This window comes from Diadema setosum, chromosome 8, assembly GCF_964275005.1.
Source record: "Diadema setosum chromosome 8, eeDiaSeto1, whole genome shotgun sequence".
NCBI lineage: Eukaryota > Metazoa > Echinodermata > Echinoidea > Diadematoida > Diadematidae > Diadema > Diadema setosum.
Window position 1 is genome coordinate 31380882 of NC_092692.1, and position 22172 is coordinate 31403053.

Here is a 22172-nt window from a genome sequence, read left to right on the forward strand (position 1 = left end):
GCCGACGCTTGCGCTGCACGTTCTCCTCTCCCTGCGTCGTGTGGAAAAGTAGCTTTAGATTACGCTGGGACGCAACGTATAAAAAACAAAATCGCGCCCCCATATGATCAGTGCATGAAGAAGCTCTCTACGTCGCAAACTGTGCGGACGTGAAAATAGCCCAGTACGCGTAGTGAAAAACTCAGGCGACGCAAGCTAAAAATAGATTGACTTTACGCGCGCTACTGCGCATGCTCAAAACATGTTTTTTCCCTCTGAACGTCCGCGCATCTAAAATCTAAAGCTCCCTAATATGTGTATTGAAGCGTACGCTCATCGGTGACGTTCAACTCCAGTCAAGATTCCTCCGCTGTGTATGTACTTACCGAGAGATCATTAATGAATCTACGATGTACACTCAACTCATTTTAGGGATTCTTGAGTATGTCCGAATGGGGCCGGCCGAGCCTTCCCATACATGAATCCCCTTGATACTGGGTCTTTAAAGCGATTATAAAGTAAACAGAGGAATTGTTATTTATTTTTTTAGTTTTTAAAGCCGTTGAGTATGGGGTGATTTTGCTAAAAAACACATGTCCCATAGACACATGCCCAAGTATACTCCGGACTAGTCTTCAACAGGTTAAACAGGTTGAAAATGTATTGCCATAAGTAATTCACTAATGGCAAATTATGCCAAAAATTAGGAAAACACCACCTATACCTACCCTCTTCCACATGTCATGAGTGATATATATAGCAACACTTTGAGGTGGGATAATGTGGTTCTTATCTGTTTGCTTATGCCTGGGTATGTGTGTGCATGGTCAATATATTCTGCAATACATACAAGTTGAATTCTACCAGTAATTGATTTTTCAGGGATATTATTGATTTTCTAATAGCAGAGATAAGTGACAGCTCTTTGACCATATGAAAAAAAAAAACACACACAAAAAAAAACAAACAAAAAACTGAAGTAGTCAATCAAATGAAATACCTTGTAGATTTATTGAAAATATGTGATGAATTGAATGAGTATATATACTGCCATCAATATTTTGTTACACCTAAAGAATGAATATGATGTCACCAGTCAATGAATGCACTAGAAAGTATGAAGTGAGTATCAAGTATATAATGCTACAATAAGGATATGATTTACAAGTGAGTATTGAATATATAATGCTACAGTGAAGATATGATAACAAGCAGTTGCATGTATGAATAAATGATAGAATAGAACAATAGATACACAGATGAACTCAAAGGTACCCTTCATAAATTTACTATTTGTACCTGTTAGCATCACATGTTTTCTACATGTCTGTGAAAGAGCCTTACATATGTGGGGAGATTGGTGAAGTGTGAGGTAATCATATAGCAAGAGCAATCGAGGGAGACAGAATGCAGGAAAGACAGAGAGATATACAGAAAGAAGAACAACTGTTCACTTGTTTTCTTGGTTCAGGTCTTCCAAGTGAACGGCTTTGAACAGCTGTGCATCAATTATGCAAATGAGCATTTGCAGTTCTACTTCAACAAGCACATCTTCCAGCTTGAACAGGTACAGTACTTTCACTTCTTGTACAATGTATATCTATTCATTTCAAGTGGTGAAAAGTCCCTTAGTTGGACTCAAAGTCCTCTGTGTCAGTGCTACATGGCAAGTGGTTGTGAATTTCATGTCCTTGAGACATATAAATGTAGGTTGACAAGAAATATTGAATGGAATATTGAAGGAGAAATATTGAATTGACTATTGAAGGAGAAATGCAGTCACAATCCTGTTCACATTGCACAACATTCTCCAATCCTGTTCACATTGCACAACATTCTCCAAGAGAAGGATATAGAAATGAATGTAAAATTGATTTCATGACCTGTCTTCTGTCATCTCTTGCTAGTTTTGTGGTGCTCATATTGTCCTCAAAACACACACACACACACACACACACATACTCACAAACAAACAAGCAAGAGGACAAGACATTTACAATAACATACCCAATATGGGAACATGGCAGTGTGGGAACATGGCGATGGTGATCTTGGAATATCTTGAAAGATGAAAAACAAAAGCAAAATTTGCCATTACAAGCAGACCAATGAGCGTGTTCAAATGTGAATGAGTTAAGGGCAAACAAAACATCTTTACAAGTGCTCAAATTCTCTTAGAACATGTGCACAACACGACAGTATATCCTCGACACATTTTTTTTTCCTTGGGGGGGGGGGGGGGGGGTAACAATATGATAATTACATGTCATAAACAGATTGGCTCTTTCAAAGCAAGAATCAGATGTCCATGGCTGGCAACTTAACCCCGAGCAGACAAAACCATGCAAATAATCACTTTACGTTTTTGTTGATGCACAGATGGAGTACGCCAAGGAGAAGATTCAATGGCAGACGATTAACTATGTCAACAACCAACCAGTCCTGGACCTGCTGGCCAAGAGGCCCACTGGTATTCTTCACTTGGTGGACGATGAGAGCAACTTCCCAAAGGTTATATGTCGCCCTCTTTAGCTCAGGCTTATTTAGGGATATATTGAATGAATGGGATAAAAAGTCTGTTAGTGGTTGCTGTGATTTGTTAGATCCTTCCTGTGTCTTGTTTGTGGTGTAATATTTGATTGACCAGATCATAATGACAATAGTACACAGTGCATGAGTGAATGGTTTCATACCCAAGTGATCTTGCTTTGGATTTGCATATCGAGATGCATTTTTCATCTTTTCATTATTCTCTTTCCTTTTATTGATGATTAGATGGGTTTTAGGTGGCCAAGTTAGAGAACTATTGTTTAAAACCCTTATATCCTTTCATTACCCAATTGCCAACAAGATCCATAAATCTCCATAAATGTTGTACAGGGACTTATCACCGGTTCCCATAGGCAATGAATGAAGAAATTTTTTGTTCTTAGAAGTATAGAGAACATTATAAGTCACAGGAATTTACATTTTCCAACCTATTGTTTTGTTTTGTTTGTTTGTTTTATCACTCTTAGAACTCACTCATTATATTGCTGACATTTGTTCACTGTGATAATAATGCCTGAGATTTTTCAACATGATGTATCAATGTAATTTATTAATCAGGGCACGGAGAAAGCCTTGGTAGAAAAATGCCACTACCACCACACCACCAACCCAATGTACGGCCGCCCCAAGCAGCCGCGGTTGGAGTTCTGCATCAAGCACTACGCCGGCCCTGTGGTCTACTACCTGGACAACTTCATCACCACCAACCGGGACGTGCTCAAGCCGGAAGTGATGGAGATGTTCAAGAATAGCCACAACCCGGTGAGTTTTTCTTGTTTTGATCTTACTGATCAAAACCTTGTTGAACCTTATTCTACTCTATGCTTCACCCAATAAGTTCCATGATATATGCTAATAAAAGTATGTGTTGGACGTGTCTTGGTGGCAAGGATGTTGATACCAAAGGTTCAACCATTTGTAACAGCCATCAATTCATTTCACTACAAAATATATTACTGTTTTTTAACAAATTGGCTTACACCTAGCTTTTTGATACATGATAAACATTCAACCCAGCCGTGGATTAATTTAGATTGTTTTGTTGAGGTGCATTAAACATTGACATGGAAAGATCGCTTCCACTCGGCGCTTTGACAAGCTATAGTAATAGCAGTACAGTAATGACAGTAGATAAAACCTTCACAAGTGAACATGTGGAATGAAATTTGGCTGTGCTTTTGAGTATTGTTGTTGCACTGTCGTGAGATCCTGATGAGGAAAATATTTTTTAAGACAGAAATTATTTGTCACTGGTTTAAATTACTACAGATGTTTGTCTTGAAAATAGCTTTATAACTAGCTTTTGATTTATGAATGTATTTCAAAAGTATTATCATCACAGGCAGAAATCACTGGCATGATATCATTGGGTGACAAGGTGTACAATAACAGCAGATAAAAATTTTAATTGATAACAGAGCATGATAGGTACAAAAAGGGAAAAAGAATATTGCTGAGAATGGCTTACAAAATTGAGTATGTTTATGTTTGCCATTCATCATCGCAGTAACACCACAGTTGCTTTTTTTACCTGTGTTTTTACAGTAGTGGCCTATGTTCTCTCAAGGCTTTTAAATGTATCTGTTCTTACGTTATGCTTTTCAGTAGATTTAATCAACTTTGCATTCATTGTTGGTCAGTTTTTGCTGTTCTGGGCAAGTTTCAAATGAACTTACTTGCTTTCAAGAAGAACTCGTGGTTCAAGGATTGAAATGAAATTATGGGGTCTAGGGCAATTACCCCGAACCCTTCCCCTTCCCTTGACCCTAATCCTAATCCTGCATCTAATCCTAACCCTAACCCAAACTCCTAACCCTAAACCTAACCCTAATCCTAATCTTTACTCTGACCTCACCACTATAAACCAGTATTTAGCCGGTGTAATTGCCCTCTGGGAGTAATTCCCCGGATATGGAAATTTTGGTATGTTGATATAAACCAGTGCATCTGAATCTGAATGTGAGTGCCACTTGAATTAGCCATTATCCTTCCTTCCACAGATGCTTGCTGACATGTTCGTGCTGCTACAGACGCTGGAGCGGCAGCGAGCCATGATGCTGTCGGAGGGGGCCAGCGGGTCAGGCGGGCTGGGAGGCATGCGCAAGATGCGCCCCTCTACCGTGGTAACGAGGTTCAACGAGTCCCTGCTGGAACTGATCGGCACCATGAACAAGTACGGCTCTTCATATTATTAACTCTGCCAAGGAGAGGTTATGTTTTTGTTGCCGTTGTTTTGTTTGTTTGTCTGTCTGTCTGTCTGTTTGTTTGTTTGTCTGTTTGAAAATAACCCAAAAAGTCATGAATGGATTTGAATGAAGTCTTCAGGAAAAGTTGACACAAGGAACAGATGATTAGATTTTGTAGTGACCTGGATCGGATCACCGTCTTGATCCAGGATTTTTTTTTTTGGTGGAATTTTTTCAAGGCTTCGTTATTATGGGGAAATAGGGCCAACAACAAGGGAATTCAGACTGACTGTATTCAAAATGCGCATATGCACACTGAGCGCGTGCTCAAGGGGCAAAAATAAGCTAAGGTTATCAGAGACACTAAAAAGGATTCTTTATCATTAGGAAATAGGGTCATATTTAGCATTGTATGTGACTATAGGTGGAAGTGAACTGCGTGGCAGGGGTTTAATCAAATAGAAAAAAGAAGAAGAAGATTAAAAAGATTAAAGAAAGAAAAAATTACTAAAAGGAAAACAGGCTATAGTCCAGGTTAATTTGAGTAGTCACGCATTAATTCAGATTACAACTACAGTCTGTAGTATAAGAACAAGGAGGAGAGCATTCTGTAGAGACCAGTGAATGACTCGCCAGAGATGGCGCTATACACTAAAACCCAGTGAGAACATACATTGGCATCAGCATTTCTTGATCACTGTAACCTTTTAAGGAGCAGGCACCAAAGTGGTATTAAATGGACACATTGGTATATAGCCTGGAGAATTTCTGGAGATAATCAGAAGAATTTTAAAAGTGGAACTCTGCTCAGTGTCCAACCCTTTGTGTGCTTTGAGTGTTGATTGGCACAGAAAATGCATGGCATTGTACACACTGTCCAAAGTCCTTGGTACAGAAATGGTTTAGTTGACTTTGACAAAGAGTAAAGCTTAAAGGAACTGTCAAGTGCAAGATTAATTATAATTATACTTCATGATAAGCAAGTTTTGGAATATCAAACATCAGTATTTTCATGAAACAGTGACACCTGTCACTATGACAAATGCAAGAATGATTTATATAAGAGTGATTTTATTATTTTTCTTTTAAAATACCACCACTAATCATCAACAGGTGTCATCCCTTCTTTGTGCGCTGCATCAAACCCAACGAGGACAAGGCACCGATGGTGTTCAGCACCGGCACCGTGCTGAGCCAGCTCCGATACAGCGGGATGTTGGAGACGGTGCGCATCCGACGGAATGGTTTCCCGATCCGCATGACCTTCCTGGCTTTCATGAACAGGTCTGTAGCGTTGTAATCCATGAACTCCTTGGAGAGTTTTGCTGCAGAAATTATCTTGTCATCAGTATGTCTTTGGCTACTCTGAATTTGTCGTCATACTGTTAAAGTGGATCTTTGTTTTGTTTTGTTTTGCATGACAAGAAACTGGCACAAAAAAAAAAAAAAAAAATGAAAGCATGCATTTTTTTTTTTGCTTGTTATTTATATGTTTTTGTTTTGATTCCGCAGACTTAAAACATGAAATTCATCGTACTGGGAGAAGGGTGAAAAATGACTTGCACAAAATTGTTTGCTTTTACATTACTATGTATTGGATGAAGATTAGACAGAACTGGTTTCATTCACTATTGACAATCTGCACAAAGCTGAAAAAATACACAAATAAGCCATGCTGATAAAGAAATATTAAATTTGATTCTCTGAATTGTGTCGTCAATGTATGGATGAGTCATGAAATTAGGGTCCAAGAGTTTTTTTTGTTTGTTTTTTTGATAATTTTGCAAAATAGGATTCAACTAATCAAGCGATCAATGATGAAAATAATGAGTTTTATCAAAAATTCAAGCAATGAATGATGGCAATCCCTAATGATGAAAAGCTACAAAACCAAAGAACAGAAGTGTAGTTTCTGGCATCTGATGAATTAATTAACATATACTAAATCAGAATGTTTGTGAGGTGTGACCATTGTTTGCTTTGCTGCAAACATGGAATACTTTAAAGGGTACCAATTAATGCATACAAGTGTCTTTTGGAGACAGTAAATTACATACATAAGTACTCTTGCAACTGATTGACAAATTACTCTCCATCAACGTTATTTATGTCAATGTTGGGCAATTTGTCAATTAGTTGCATGAAAACATCTTGATGAAGAAATTTCACGAATTTGAATAAATACTCTTGTCTTCAAATTCATATACAAGGAAGTGAACTGAGATTGTGCAGAGGTTTTCACTTTTACATCAATGAAATGAAGGAGACAAAGAGGGCGCTGTAACATCAGTTTGCACTTTAGGATGGCTATAAAAAAAAATAAAAAAAAATCATGTGCCATACAAAATCCTGTAAAGTTTATGTTGTTGTATTTTTCTGTGTGCCCTGGGTAGGCCCTACAGATAACCACTTCCTCATCAATGCACTTTGGGATTGCTTAAAAACAAAAGTCCCATGCCAAATGAAATTCTGTTAGATTTATTAAGTTGATGTTTTTTTCTGTGTGCCGTGGGACAGATACCGCTTCCTCATCAGTGCAGCCATCACGTTCCGTGCCACCGCCAAGGAGCTTTGCCAGGAGATACTCTTCAGAGTGGGAGACCACTTCAGGCGGGACTACCAGCTTGGGGCGACTAAGGTAAGGGGCACAACCTCCAATCCAGTCATGTGATGGTCCAATTCCTGCATACAGACACCCTTTTCCTGGGCTGGAAATGTTGAAATAGCTTATTGTTCAGTGTACTTGTATGTTTGAAAAGTGTCAGTGAGTTAAATGTCTTATAAGTGACCGGTATGAAATCAGTTGTAAGTCATCCTTTAGCTAATCTTGAATTCTTCTGAAGATTATCTCATTGTACTATTTCTCTTCCATTTACCATCCAGTAAATAGAAAAAAAAAATAGTTTCTTCCCCATTTTCTATAGTTTTGTTTGTTTATTTTAATATTCATTCAATAGGCAGACAAATGGTGTGTGTCATCAAAGAGGTATCACACAGTGATAATTGTAATTGTCTGAATCAAAAATGTGTGCAAAAATTGAATGACATGAGAAAGATTTTAACAACTGTGTAAAATTCTTGATAGGAAGTTGTCTTTATGTGCCCTCATAGCTGGATAACAAGGCTACAACAATTTATTATGTGTCACATTATAGGAAGGATACAAGAATTCCCCCAAAAGTGATATTTCATGAAAGGTTCACATTCCCTTGTCTTGTTACATCACAATAATGGCCAAAGTGCTTTGAAATCCAAAAAGTCTGAAATGTGCCATTTAAAAACTGGCTACTTTGTGTGTTAAAGATGATATTAAGATCCTGCCTATGGAAGGAGGCAGGCACATGCTCTTTCATGTGCTGGCAAAATGATATAATGTGGAATTTTGTTAATAATTTTTTATATCATTACACTTATGTGACATCAATATTAGCTATTGAAGATATGTCATCCAATAATGGATTTATTCAACAATATATATTTCCTGCAAGTAGGAAAAAAAATATCACATTCTGCTCTCTTTCTATTTTTGGTTAGTGTTTTTCATAATCATCCAATAGACTTGCGAATGGTGTTTGTGTTGTATATAATTTGTAGCTTCAAACTTATTGTCCAATGTACATTTATATTTGGGGTATATTCCCCTTTGATAGCACGAGACCTTAATCTGCATACAACTCTCTTTCTTTCTGCCTCCTTCGAGCAGGTGTTCCTCAAGGAAGCTCTCGAGAACCACCTGGAGTACGAGCGCTCCAAGATCATCACAGGGGCAGTGCTCGTCATCCAGCGCCACCTGCGGGGCTACCTGGCCCGGCGCCACTATCGGGCCGTGCGCCGCAGCACCCTCAAGCTGCAGGCCCTGAGCAGGGGCTACCTGGCCCGGCGCCGCACCAGGGCCATCATCAGAGGGGTGGTGTGCCTGCAGGCCCTGCACAGGGGACGCATGCAGAGGAGGGCCTACTACCTGGTGAGTCTGGTGAACCATTATGGAAGAAGCCAAGCAATCAAAGACACAGGATTTTGATGCATACTTTTACAAACAATTCACGGCGATATTGATTATATAAAAGCTTGTTACATGAAAACAAATAAGAATACTAACTCAACATGACTTCAATTTCCTTGGAATCAAAATCGTAACACATATCTATTTTCCATGTAGGATACACTCTTTAATGAATATTATTATCATCATAGTCTTTCTAAACCTCTCTTTGATATCAAGACAGCATATCTTGTCTGCTTACTTTTGAAGTAAGTCAGACAATATAGTGCTTCTGTGGTCCGTGTCAAGAAACAGTTGTGAAAGAGTGCATTAAAGCAGAAATATATGATTGAGTGTTTCACAAAGTGAATATATACTGTTGTGTGAGTTTTATATTGTGTACTTGCCATTTCAAAAACATCTGAAGGAGCCATTTAAACTTTAACCCGTTGAGGACGGTTTGATTTTGCTACAACATGCATTTCCCATAGAAAGCTGCCCGAGTATACTCGGGACTCGTCCTCAACGGGTTAAGCCTTTGAAACTCTGTTTCATTGTTTGTTTATATGACTTCATTCTATTCAGTGAAGAGCACTTTAAATTGTAAGTACTCTCCATAGATAATTCAGCTTAATTTCTAGCACATGTAACTGCACTACAAGACAAAACATTGTGATTCTCCATGGAGTTTGGCTCAACTCATTACAATTAGTGTGTGATGCATTACAAGAGGAATCCTAATTGGTTGTGTGATTATTTTGCTCAGATGTTGCAGAAGGCAAAGGAGGAGCGAGAGGCAGAGGAGAGGCGGAAAGAGCAGAGGAGACGAGAGGAGGAGGAGGAGGCAGAGAGGAGGCGTGCCAATGAAGAAGCCATGGCCAAGCTGGCTGCCGTGGCAACCGCATCACCTTCATCCAGGCGTCCCCTCCCTACCCTGCCTCCTACCCAGCCCCAGACAGACTTGTCCAAGGTTGACATTCCCTACGAGCTGCATCTCTTGCTCAAGAGTGGTAAGATGAAAATTGTTAATAGTTCCCTCTCGTCAGCACGTCACTATTCCTGTAATTTTGTATAAACTTGCCTTGTATTTCAAGAACCATGGACAACAGACTGTAATGTTGCAATCATGCCATCTCCTGTATCAAGAGGCAAAACACAGTCCCTTGGATAAGACATACAATGTGTGTAATAAAATTTGAGGTCCGATATACGAGAGAGTTGCAAACGAACCCATGCACACAAAAGATCCTGCTTGACTACATGCAAACCTTGTGAAGTGATCCACCTCAAATGCACACAGTAAAGAATTTCTATGTACCATTTTATTAGTATGCTGTCCCAGGTGATTTGTGTTTATATTAATACTGTTTTTTCATTGTCTGGTTAAATGAATGTTAGAAAAGACAATACATGTAACTGTGAATGTAGTCTAAATGTATTTTTACTTAAGTAGAATTTGTTTCCAGTGTTGGCAAGTTTCTTGACCAATGAAACTAAAGGGCATTTTTTTCCCCCAAACTCAGATAATGATATCTAGGATGAGGGAAACACCTAGTGACAAATTTGAGGAAAATCAGGAACTCTGCTCAAGATTTCCCATGAAAATGTACGCTCTTGAAAATATAGCTGTAAAAAGTATAATTCCTGCTTTTACTTCCTTCAATATATGTTAACATTTTAAAACTCTGCGTGGAATCAGTTAAGATCGCCATCCTGTGGAGCAAGTCCGTAATGAAATCATCATCTAGCCTCCTACATGTATGTAACAAGCACACTCTCTCTTTCTTGTCAGGCTGGAATCCGCCGCACACAGAGAGGAATTTGATCAAGGTCGTAGGTCAGGTGGCCCATCATGACAGAGCCTTCAGCTTCCCCACCAATATCAACGATAATCCCTTCTCCAAATACGTCAACATCTACTTCAAGGTGAGATGAGGCTTCTTTGTCATAATCTAAAAGAGCATTTGCCTTTGTCTTCATCTGCTCATTTTCTAGATTTGTTCCTTTCTTTGTTGTTGTTTTTGTTGTTTTGTTTGTTTGTTTGCTTTTTGTTTTTTTACTATTCCTGTTTTCCTTCTTCTTCCTCCTGTCCTACTTCTTTTTCTTCTACTGCTTTTTATTGTCCTGTACTTTTCTTCCTGTTTTTTTTTATTTTCCTTTGTTTATCTCCTCTGACTAGGGGATTGACCGTAATGATAAGTCCAAGGACAGGAGTCAAAGTGGGAGCTTAAACATCATGCCATAGCTCAAGAAATTCAGTATGAGATTTTATCAATCCTTTGGCCAATTTCATAAAGATTGATGTTTGGTTGATGCAATTAAAAAAATGTCAGGCTCGATCTGCTATTAAATCTGTGCTCTCAATTAAGCGTAAGTATCTTTATGAAACAGACTTACAATCTGTATTGATCTTATGCTGGCATCACTGAGATACATTCAATAAATTGAGTGCAAGATCAGTTGTAACTCTTTATGAAACAGGCCACTGATGTCACTAAATTGTAACATTGGAAATTACTGGAATGATTTTGGACAGATTTGTTAATGGTCAGGGTCACAGAAATATTTCTCTTTTTTTTTTTCTTTCTTTCTTTTCTTTTTGAAGTAGACAGCCCATGACTGGTTGGATAGGGCATCAGTAAATTTATGAAGTAAATTTACATATGGAGATGTTTACACAACATGATATTACAAAATACAGGAGAGTTAAGAGTTCTTATCTAAAGTGAAAATGAGATTACTGCATCATGGAGTTTATCTACATTATATGTCTCAAATGGATAGATAAGAAAGAATAATATGTGAGTCATTCCAAAGGAGTTTAAAGATATTCCAGCGTACTCAATTCCATTTTCTCCATGCTCTTTCTATTCTCTCAAGTCGGATGGTTTTGGCTTCATGGACTCGCCGATCACAACGGGCTTCCACCTCCTCAACGAAGCCGACAATGAGGAGGCGATTGCCGTCTTCAAGCTCATCCTCAGATTCATCACGATGACTGACCCCGGCAATGACGCCACCAAGAAGACGCGGGACTTCATCATGGGCAACTACATCGTCCAAAAAGTTAGAAAACATCTCGTTCAGAATCGTTCTCTATCTTTATTGTCTCTTTGGTTTGAGTTTATTGATGATTGAAAATGGAAAAGTAGATCAACCGCTAGAAAGTTGTAAATATGCTTGATTCATTGTCACTGACTACATACTGTTTCATCACATTTTTTTATGCCTCTGCAACGAAGTGGCCGGAGGCATTATGTTTTCGGGTCGTCCGTCCGTCCGTCCGTCCCGTTTTGTTTTTGTCAATATCTCTAGAACCGTGTGGTGGTTTTACATCAAACTTGGTATGAGGGTATATCCTTGGGGGATAATACTTTGTGTGGATTTTAGGGTCACAGGGTCAAAGGTCAAAGGTCACAGGTTATTTTGTGAAAAAAAAAAAATTGAAATTTCATGTTTTTCTCCATATCTCGCAAATGGTTCAAGGTATCTTCATGGAACTTAGTATATATGCTTGTACCGATGGGCAGTGATTATCTAGGGAAGTTGGGGTCATGGGTCAAAGGTCAGGGGTCAAAGGTCAAGGTCAACTCCTCAAAATATCACTACTTCCTTAAAATGCAATATGCCTGAAGGTTTTTTTTTTTTTTAACTTGATGTATGGCATGTATTACCCAAGAATATATATTTTTGGGGAAGTTTCTTGCCAAAAGGTCAAAGGTCAAAAGGTCAAAGGTCAAGTGAAAGTGCTAAATTGCACTTTTTCCTCCATATCTCGAAAGTAACTCAAGGTATCATCATGAAACTTACATATTTATGCATGTTCTACCTAACAGTGATTCTCTGTGGAACTGTGAGGTCAAAGGTCAAAGACCAGGTTTAGATAATGCTATTTTCCCATTTGATACTGAAATTATACTTTTTCTCAATACCTTGAAAATTACTCAATGCATAAACTTATAAAAGGGTCAAAAGTCAAGTAAAAATCATCAGTTCCCCAAATACCTGCACTCTGACATTTTAATCATTCATCCAATTGAACCTAGTTCTAGAAAGTGAACATTCAGCACATTTGTGTCAAACCTGTCATTTTAATATTTTGCCAATTGTGTGAAACTGTCATCACACATTGTCAAGACATTGTACTATAGACCTATTAGGAGAACCATGCATTATGGCGGAGGCATATCAGTAGCCGTAGCGATATATCTAGTTTTTTTTTTTTGGTATGTGTGTGTGTGTGTGTGTTAGCTTCAACATTATCCAAAATGTTTTCATATGATGAGTGATTCTTGGTCCATTAATCATGCCGTGACATTGCCATTGTGTTGTCATTATGATGTCATCATGTCATAATCTGCTTTATTTTCAAGTGATAATGACACAATTGTATGAGTGAGAATACTTGAGAGAGTATGTTTAAAACCCTGCAGGTTATGTTTGAATTAACAAGGAACATAATGAAAAAGTAGAAACTAAGTGCAAGGCATTTTTGTTCAATTCTTTGTGCAGGGACTGAACAACCCAAACATACGTGACGAGATCTACTGCCAAGTTTGCAACCAGACGTGGAACAACAGCAGCAACTCCATCCAGGAGAGGGCGTGGTTGTTGCTTAGCAACATCATGGCTGCATTCCCGCCATCACCCAAGCTCTACAACTACCTGTTGAAGTAAGTGGGATGCAGTCTGAAAAGTTTTAGATGGAGCAGGGACATAGAATAAGCAGATACCCGTGGACAGCATGCTCAATTCAGGAAAATATAAAATGAACTTGACGAAACTGTTCTTGTGTGAGAATGTTCTTAGATGTATAAGTTTGTTCCATCTCAATAAGATGTGAAGATATTGTACATATTAGGCATAGACACTTGAGGAGTGTATAATAGATAAATTTAGAAATTTCAAGACCTAATGGCCAACTTCTTAGTATAACAAGTTTTTTGCCAGTCTCTCATAACATGGTTAATAATATGACTGTGTGCAATTAAATTGTCTGTTTTGTAATTATTGTAACAATTTGAAGCAACTTAACTCTGTATGTCATTCTTAGAATGTGCACTTCATGCATATGAACATATAAACATAAACGTTCTTCCTTTTTTTAAATATATCTGTATACTAAATACACTTTTGTATTGAAATTTATACTTGAAAAAGATGATTTATCATCAATGGTTTTGTGTTACTTACACTGTCTAGGATGTAGATGATACATGCACACCACCATAGTCATAATCATTGTGCCCCAAAATGAAAACTCACTGCCTGCTTCTTTCACCCAGGTACGTCTCTGACCACGCCTATAACGGCTACAAGGCCTACTGCCAGCACAAGCTGCTGTCTTGCGACCACCATGCCACTGAGTCCAGGGGCAGCCGCACCTATCCGCCCACCCTCCTGGAGTGGAAGGCCCATCAGCTGCAGGCCAACATGTCCCTGGTCACTCGGCTGCCCGGAGACGAGGAACCCATCAACGTCCAGGTGGACTCCTGGACCACGGGAGAGGAGTTTGCCATGGCCGCGCTCAAGCAGAAGTCAGTGGAAGCTTCATTCTTCTTGTTTTTGGTGTGATGATGATGTTGATGGTGGTGTTGGTGAAGGTGGTGTTGGTGGTGTTGGTGGTGATGATGATGGTAATGGTGGTGGTAATGGTGGTGTTGGTGGAGGTGGTGTTGATGGTGGTGGTCATGATGATGATGGTGATGGTGGTGGTAATGGTGGTGGTGGTGGTGATGATGATGATGGTGATTGTTGTGTTAATGGTGGTGGTGGCGATGATGATGATGGTGGTGATGATTATGATAATGATAATGATAGTGATGATGGTGATGTGGTGGAGGTGGTATTGGTGTTGGTGGTGATGTCGATGATGATAATGGTGATGACAGTGATGATAATAGTGATGATAGTGATGATGGTGATGGTAGATAGTGATGTGGTGGAGGTGGTGTTGCTGGTGGTAGTGCTGATAATGGTAGAGAGGGCGATGATGATGATGGTGATGGTGGTGGAGGTGGTGGTGTTGGTGATGATAATGATGATGAAGATATTTGTCTATAATCTATCAAAGCACCTATTACCGCATGTAATGATTGTTCATAGACTTATTCCTTTGTAAAACTGTTCAATGTAATTTCCTTAACTTCCTCAGGGCTTGGCAGATATCCTTCTTATCAGAGCTTTGAACAGGAGCACAATGTACATGCAATGGATATATTTACTTCTTGCTTGCTAATAGCAGCGTCAAAGAGAAACATGCCTTACATTCATAGAGTAAGCCTCCTTCACCATGCAGAGAGATAACAATCTTACTTGAAGTTGAGAGTATTCAATGTCTTATATTGTTTATGGACATCTGTGTTGATACATTACTTTAAGATATCATCGGGATAATGGGATTAATGTTTAACTGATTTAAACTGAAGCATTATGCCACCTTAACCTTCAATGTAGAAATAACTTAATACTTTCCACTGAGCAAGAAAGCTGAGAATCTCTTTTTGGTGTCTCTTCTGAGATTTAGCATTTTCTGAAGAGTGACCAAATTGGCAACCTTCTTTGTCTGTGCAGGGGCTTGCAGAAGGAATACAGTGGCTGGTCAGTGGAGCTGATGGACGAAAATGTCCGCTTTGACCTCTCAGGACTGGACTTTGTCATGGACCTCATCTCCGAGATGGAGGTCCATCCTGAAATGCCCGTCAGCGAGTCGCACTTCATCGTTGCCGCGGAGACGATCATGAATGGGAGGATGCACCATCCAAGAACAGTGCGAAGAAGGTAGGAAATGGAGAAGCAGGAGTGCATAATGCATGACCAGACTGTTGCCTATCCTAGCATTGTCTTTGAACATGTACATATGACGTACTGCTATGAACTAAAAGAGGACAGTTTTGTACTGTGGGAGAATACCGGTAGTCAAATTAATGCCCCTGATTTTAGTTGGTCAATTTGGAGGTGGATATAGAGATGGATTCACCCAATGAGGTGTGTGCAAGAACAATTAATGAAGACAAGCACATATCAAGTACATGGTAATGGAATGCATTGACTAAATAGAAGTTGATGGAATAGCTCATAATTAAGTTTCTAATGCCTTAGAGGAAAATTATCAGTAGCTTTAAGAATGCTAGTAAACTGCAATTTCACTGGTTTCCATATTCGATGCAATCTAGGATATTACTCTCATCAGGTCAACATATTGCACTTGCCTCTTGACTCAGGCATAGTCCAACAAGGACAACTCTGGAGCACATTATGTCATCTAGGGGGTTAGGGATGATTGAGAGTTGCTGTAACAATTATTACAGTAATGACACAAATACTCATATTTGATTGGTTCGCCTTTAATGCTGCCATAGAAACTTCAATCATTATAACTTTATACAGTTGTAAAGAGCTTCATGAAAAATGATCTGAGTCTACTCATCATTTGGATAATGGATGATGCACAGTAGCTAACTGTGAATAGACAACCTAGCATGTAAGAAAACATGACACATACCATCTTTTTGATTAGCTTACTTGTTTCTTACTTTTGTGATTTATGTGCAGGGAGCAGTCGGACATAGAGAACATCCTGTATGCCACGCCCAGAGCGAGGGGTGACAGACAGGCTCCGCCCCAGCAGGAATCGGTGCATGCACGGCTTCAGGCTAAGTACCCATCAAACCTCAGCATACCAGAGCCAGACTATGCCAGCATTGGGGTGGCAGGTGAGAAAGATGGAGAGAGAGAGAAAGAGAGAGATATAGACATAAGATAAAGACAGAGAAAGAGATAGAGTCATGTATGAACAATATATTGTACATATGAGAAGAGGAAGAAAGGTAGATATGACCAAAGAATGTTAATGTGCGATATAGTGAAGTGAATACATCAATTAATCAAGAGATATTGTATAGATTGCCTGACTTGTTGATGATGAGGTAACAGTATAGAGGAATGTGAAAATAGTGTAAATGCGTAAATGGATGAATAGCTTCAACTTTCGGATGTACATTGTAAAAGGACAGATTGATAGCATTTATATGTGTAGTCGCATCACAGGTGTAACAATGAGATAGATAGATAGATAGATAGATGGTTATTTTAAAAGATAAATGGTATATTGAGGTATTCATGTCTCGCAGTCATAAGACTGGACTGCACAAAGAATTACATCTTTGAAGAGACAACAAGGATTACAAAACAAGTGTTCATACCAAAGAAAGCAAAATACAGACATATAAAACAAGATCTAATTACAGGACATGTGAATGAAATAATAACATGAGTAAGATAATGGATCAACATCACGATACTATTGTAAATTGTGATAAAGAGAATAGGGCAGTTATCAGGAGTGGATGCAGAATGAGACTCATTAGGGATTTGATAGGTTATCAGTTCCTGATCAAGAGGAAAATATATGACAGTCTCACATGAGAATTTTCTATGGGCAGTGGTATATGCAGTCAGCTATTGTAAACCTTTTGCGTACTTTGAGTGCCGATTGGCCTAGAAAACCCGATATTGTTGTACACGTTGTCTGAAGTCAGTGGCACAGAAAAGGTTAAAGATGAATAGCCCATGAGGCTCAAGAGGCTCAAACGTCATATTTCCGTTGTAGGTGCAGCCAAACCCCAGCCGGAGCGCACCCGATCTCAGCACAGCATCGCCAGCCTCTCGGGAATCTCCGAGTCTGGGCTGGAAGACTACGTCTCCCATCTCTTCAACCCGGAGACCCTGGGAATAGAGGGATCGGGAACGGAGGCCTCGTCTCCCGGAGACCTGGCCAGCCCCACCCACCTGAACAATGTCATTCGGGGAGGGGGCAGGGGACCCATGATACCAACCCATCCACCGGTCCAGCCCACATCTCAGCCTCCCCCTGGACGTGAGTTGTGCTCAATAACTTTCTACTTCCTTCCTGGTTTCCCCAGCAGTATATTATAGTCATGAGATGTGATGAAGGATCCCTCCTCACGTGACCCTGGTAACATTACAGGTATAAACTTAAAAAATAAAGAAGTGCGAGATGAAGTCATCCAGGTGAAAATTTTGAAAAATAAAGATATATGAAAAGAATAAAAGTCTGATTTTTTGATAGTATTGAAAAAAAAAATTGTAGATATTTGGGAAGCATTTGGTTTTTTGCAGTCATAACAAATCTGGGAATCAATAGATTTGTGGAAAGCATATTTTGATTGAATATACTTTTCATTGTCTTCATTGTTTCAATTCATTTTTGGTTCAGTTTTGACAATGCATAAACAGGTGACAGACATGTTAAGGCAGTTGGTGTTGTCTGAATCCTTTCAGCTCCTAATTGCTGACCTACTGGAATGAAACTCCAGCTACAAATGTTGTGCAGATGTAAATGAATAACCACTGATCTGCAATGTGTCATTTCTGACCATCTGTTCTATGATGATATTGATTCTACACCTAATATTGTTAAATGATGCAGCAGTGAGAGAGGCAGTTTAAACATTAATTGAAATCTTATGGGTAGTGATAAGATAGGAATTCAATGTGAAGGGAGTGTATCGCTCATACTATGTGACCCAATGGGTTTTGCAATGTGAGATACACTATCCAAAGGGCTCCCTCTCTTGGTCTGAAATATATATGTCAAAAGGGATTTCAGTAATGTTGTTCTTTCTGTGTATATATTTTGTTATAGTCTGTTCTGTGTTTGCTCTTTATTTTGTTTGCACCCCAAGTTTATCTTACATAGCTTGGTGTCATTAACACAGACTAACATCATTGTGCAATGTAGTCAGTGCACCAGGTGTAGGTGGCACAAATGATTATTACCCTAGCTATAGCATTTAGTCATGCACTTAAACTCTATCAATAACTTAGATTGTTCATTTGTGCACTTGAGTCTCTGGGCTTTCTACTGGGTGATAGGGTAAATCCTGGCTGTTACATTTATAGCAGAGACACTGAATAAATCATTCACTACAAATCATTCATGGAGCACTTTAGTGTATTATTGAACAATATTTTTGAAGAATCTGCTTTCTCCATTATATGACCAAAATGTGTGGATAGGTGTTCAATTTTAAAGTAGCTGCATTCCAAGGTTGGTGTTGCTGTGCAGTGATACAAAACTTGATATCAATTCACTGAAAAGTATTCAAAAAGTTATTTACAATTTGCATGAAGAACTTTGCCTTGTTGCAAAGAGATGAGGAGAGAGTTTTTGCTATTAAAGAGAAAGAAACAAAAACAAAACAGAGATAAACATTGTATGTCACATTACTACATTGCTTGATGAGTAGACAAGATAAGAGAGCCTTTGTGTTGAATGGTACAAGTATCAATCTGAGGCCATACTTAAATCATTGTAAGATCGATACACAAGAAATCTGTTTTATTAGCTTCAAAGTAGCAGCTAATCTCATTCTAACTCTTAAAATAGTATTAAAAACAGTATGATTGCAATTGCAGTCAAACAAGTGCATGGTGAATTCCACCCATGGTAAGATCAAATCTTTGATATTAACTGGAACAATATCTACACTAACCTTTCTGTATAATCCTTTTATTTCTTTGACTAACCAGCATTTTTATGTGTATGTTCTTTTATTTATGCACACCCTTTCCATCCCCATTGTTGCACCATTTCTGGATTTAGTTATAGGTGTGCCTGCTTTTACACCAGCGTCTGCTCCTATGCCAGCCTTTCCTACCTATTCAGGTATTCATTGCACATTTAGCCCTTGTTTCATACTTGTGTCGTTTTCTGTATCTTTAAAGATATTCAAAATATATTACTTTTTAAATGTAAATCTTTGTATTGATAACACTACTTAGTTTGTATTGTTGTTTGTTCATTTTTCATATCAGAAACTGTCAAGAGAAGATGTTTTGAAGGTCTAGCTACACTTGTATTTGATGACAATATTTATTTTTTCTTATTTTGATAATGAAACATATTGTGATATGGTATTGAAGAGGTAGCTTCGATAGTATTATTTTTTTTTTTGTAATAAGGAGGAGAGTTTCCAATTATTTATATGTGCACAATATTTTGTTCATGGTAATTCACTGCCCATGAGATTGCTGTGAAATGAGATCATGTTTGATGTGCTAAACATATGAATGCTGTATTAACTATATATGAGTTGAAATTTGGCACTGCATGCTATCACGTTTCATTTGGTGGGCGTATGGCACTCAATTACATGCAGACCATTTTTATCCCCATTGTCTATCACAGAAAATCAAACCAACCAAACAAATCTAAAAGCAAAGTGCACAGTCAAAACAAAAGGGCAAACATTCCAGAGGGTTCATTCCCATGAATATTTGTTTGCATTTTTTTGAAAATCTTGTTTCATGTCCCACTCTGTTATTGCTTCATTGCCCTGTTACCAGTTTACGGTATGTGTACCAATATTCTCTTCAAGAATTACCTTCTTTATTTATGCATAGTTTTGCACATCCCACACATTCTTCTTTATTTTATTTTTTTTTTTTAATGAAAATATTTGTTTTTGATTTTTCATTCTTTTTAAGGTCAAAGAATCCAAAAGCTAATATTTTGCTTTACATTTCTATATCACTATGTGTAGTCCATATATATTATGCAAATTCATCAATTCATAATATTACAACATATAATCACAGAGTTAAACTTGATTGAATGAGTTAGTTGTCAGTTTTTGCTTCTGCAAATCATATCATCCGGGGCCCCATGGCATAAAAAGGTGCAATCAAACATTAGTCAGAAAATGAAATATAAGTCAGGTATCAGCCAATCAGAATTGAGTACTCACAGACTTATGTTTTATTTTCTGACTTAATGTGTGATCTTAATCTTTATGCAACATGTCTCCTCTGTATCATGTCAACAAATTTGAAGATCTTGGTGCCTGTAAGGAATGCACCTTTACACTCAATTCCCTGTTTGATTTAAACAGTCCTGGTCATGCCATAACTTTTTAACAATATTGCAAGGACATTTTTTTTTTCTTTTTTTTATTGCAAGTCAGTCAGATAGTGATTTAGAAGAGAAGACACAGGCATTGCCAGTGCTACACAACTGATTGAATAATGACATTTGTAACCAATTCCACATGTTCACAAAGAAGACTCAAAGTAGAAAGCTACTCTAGACATCTCTATTTGTTTCATAATTTTTAATGCTACTTTATTTACGAGCTATGATGACATTTCATCACCCAGTGTTTTCATTTTTGCAGTTTCATTTTCACATCACCTATTTATTCATGAATTCCTATAACCTGTTCCACCCTCATGTACAAGAGAGGAAGATTCCTAAGGATAGTTTTTGGTCTTACCCCCCTTAATTTAATGTCATCCTCTGTATATCATAAGTTTTCATTGCTCATAGATTCACTCGACATAAAACATATTTTTCACTTGCTCGGATTTCATTATCACCACCCTTAGAAAATGAACACAAAACTATTTGCTTAATGTATCATATCAAAATGATAATTAAAAGGAAAGTTCCCTTGTGCCAAAAACAATGGATAGGACTGCAGACTTCACTCTGCATCATGTGTTTCACCATTCAAGACTTGTTCACAAGTGAATAAATTCACAATCAAGTACCACACTACAGAATGAAAAATAAGTATCATTCCTTGTTAAGAAGCAAAGTTTCTAAATGTCACACCCAAGAGAAGCAAAGATATACGTTTCACTTGGGTATTGAAGGTGACATATTGGCATATTCATTGACAAATTTTGAGTGATGCACAAAATTTGGGAAAGATAATGCTGGCATGACAAATGAGAGATATGGACCATTGACTGTACTCAATTCTCCAAAGTTGCAGCATTTAGTTTAACCACATGTGTGCAGGTTTCAGTTTTTGTTATGGTTACATTATGCGGTTTCATATAGTTAATGGATTTTCATGGTTGCATTAATGTGTGGTCTTATACTGTTGTATGTCTGTTTGCGGTTTTCTGTTTTTTCCAGTCTTACTCTGGAGTTCATCTTTTGATACTGGGTTCTTTTCACATAGTTGACTCTTGATAAGGGTTTTTGGCTCAGCATTTTTTCAAGAAGCATGACGCATGAGTGTGCTTAATCCGTGAGTGGGAATCATGGTACACTGAGCATAGATAAGTACTTCGAATAGCTCCTGGGTTCCTGGTCGTACAGTGTTCACAAGAGGTCATAAAAACCACAAATCAAGTATAGAAGGCGGGAGAAAAAGGAGAACACTCAGACTTTTTTTTTTCTTGTCAAGTACCTGCATAGCAATTAAGAAAAAATCTTCATTTCATCACCAGTATCATTTTTTTCATAAAAATTCATGCAACTTCAAAAAGGTTGTTAACCAATAAAATTAAATCATCAGATTCCATATACTAGATAATTATGATTCCAATTATCGCAATTAGCAGTTTATATATAAAATTGCTTTAATATTCATAATGATCTTTTTCTTGGAGAATTTAAACTCCGCACGACTGACAGAATTCATCTAAAAAAATGTGTACTT

General features: G+C 38.1%; 1 protein-coding gene across 1 annotated transcript in view; it reads left to right on the plus strand.

Moving 5' to 3' along the window:
- Positions 1-22172, plus strand: part of LOC140232202 (unconventional myosin-XV-like) — a 158702-nt gene that overhangs the window by 70994 nt on the left and 65536 nt on the right. The window contains exons 14-29 of the mRNA XM_072312340.1: positions 1451-1546; positions 2359-2490; positions 3088-3291; positions 4530-4702; positions 5829-5999; positions 7233-7353; positions 8419-8679; positions 9464-9707; positions 10490-10623; positions 11578-11763; positions 13210-13370; positions 13983-14234; positions 15271-15477; positions 16252-16412; positions 17309-17575; positions 19325-19387. Of these exons, the coding sequence (XP_072168441.1) occupies positions 1451-1546; positions 2359-2490; positions 3088-3291; positions 4530-4702; positions 5829-5999; positions 7233-7353; positions 8419-8679; positions 9464-9707; positions 10490-10623; positions 11578-11763; positions 13210-13370; positions 13983-14234; positions 15271-15477; positions 16252-16412; positions 17309-17575; positions 19325-19387 (2833 nt within the window). The remainder of the gene's footprint in view (positions 1-1450; positions 1547-2358; positions 2491-3087; positions 3292-4529; positions 4703-5828; positions 6000-7232; positions 7354-8418; positions 8680-9463; positions 9708-10489; positions 10624-11577; positions 11764-13209; positions 13371-13982; positions 14235-15270; positions 15478-16251; positions 16413-17308; positions 17576-19324; positions 19388-22172) is intronic.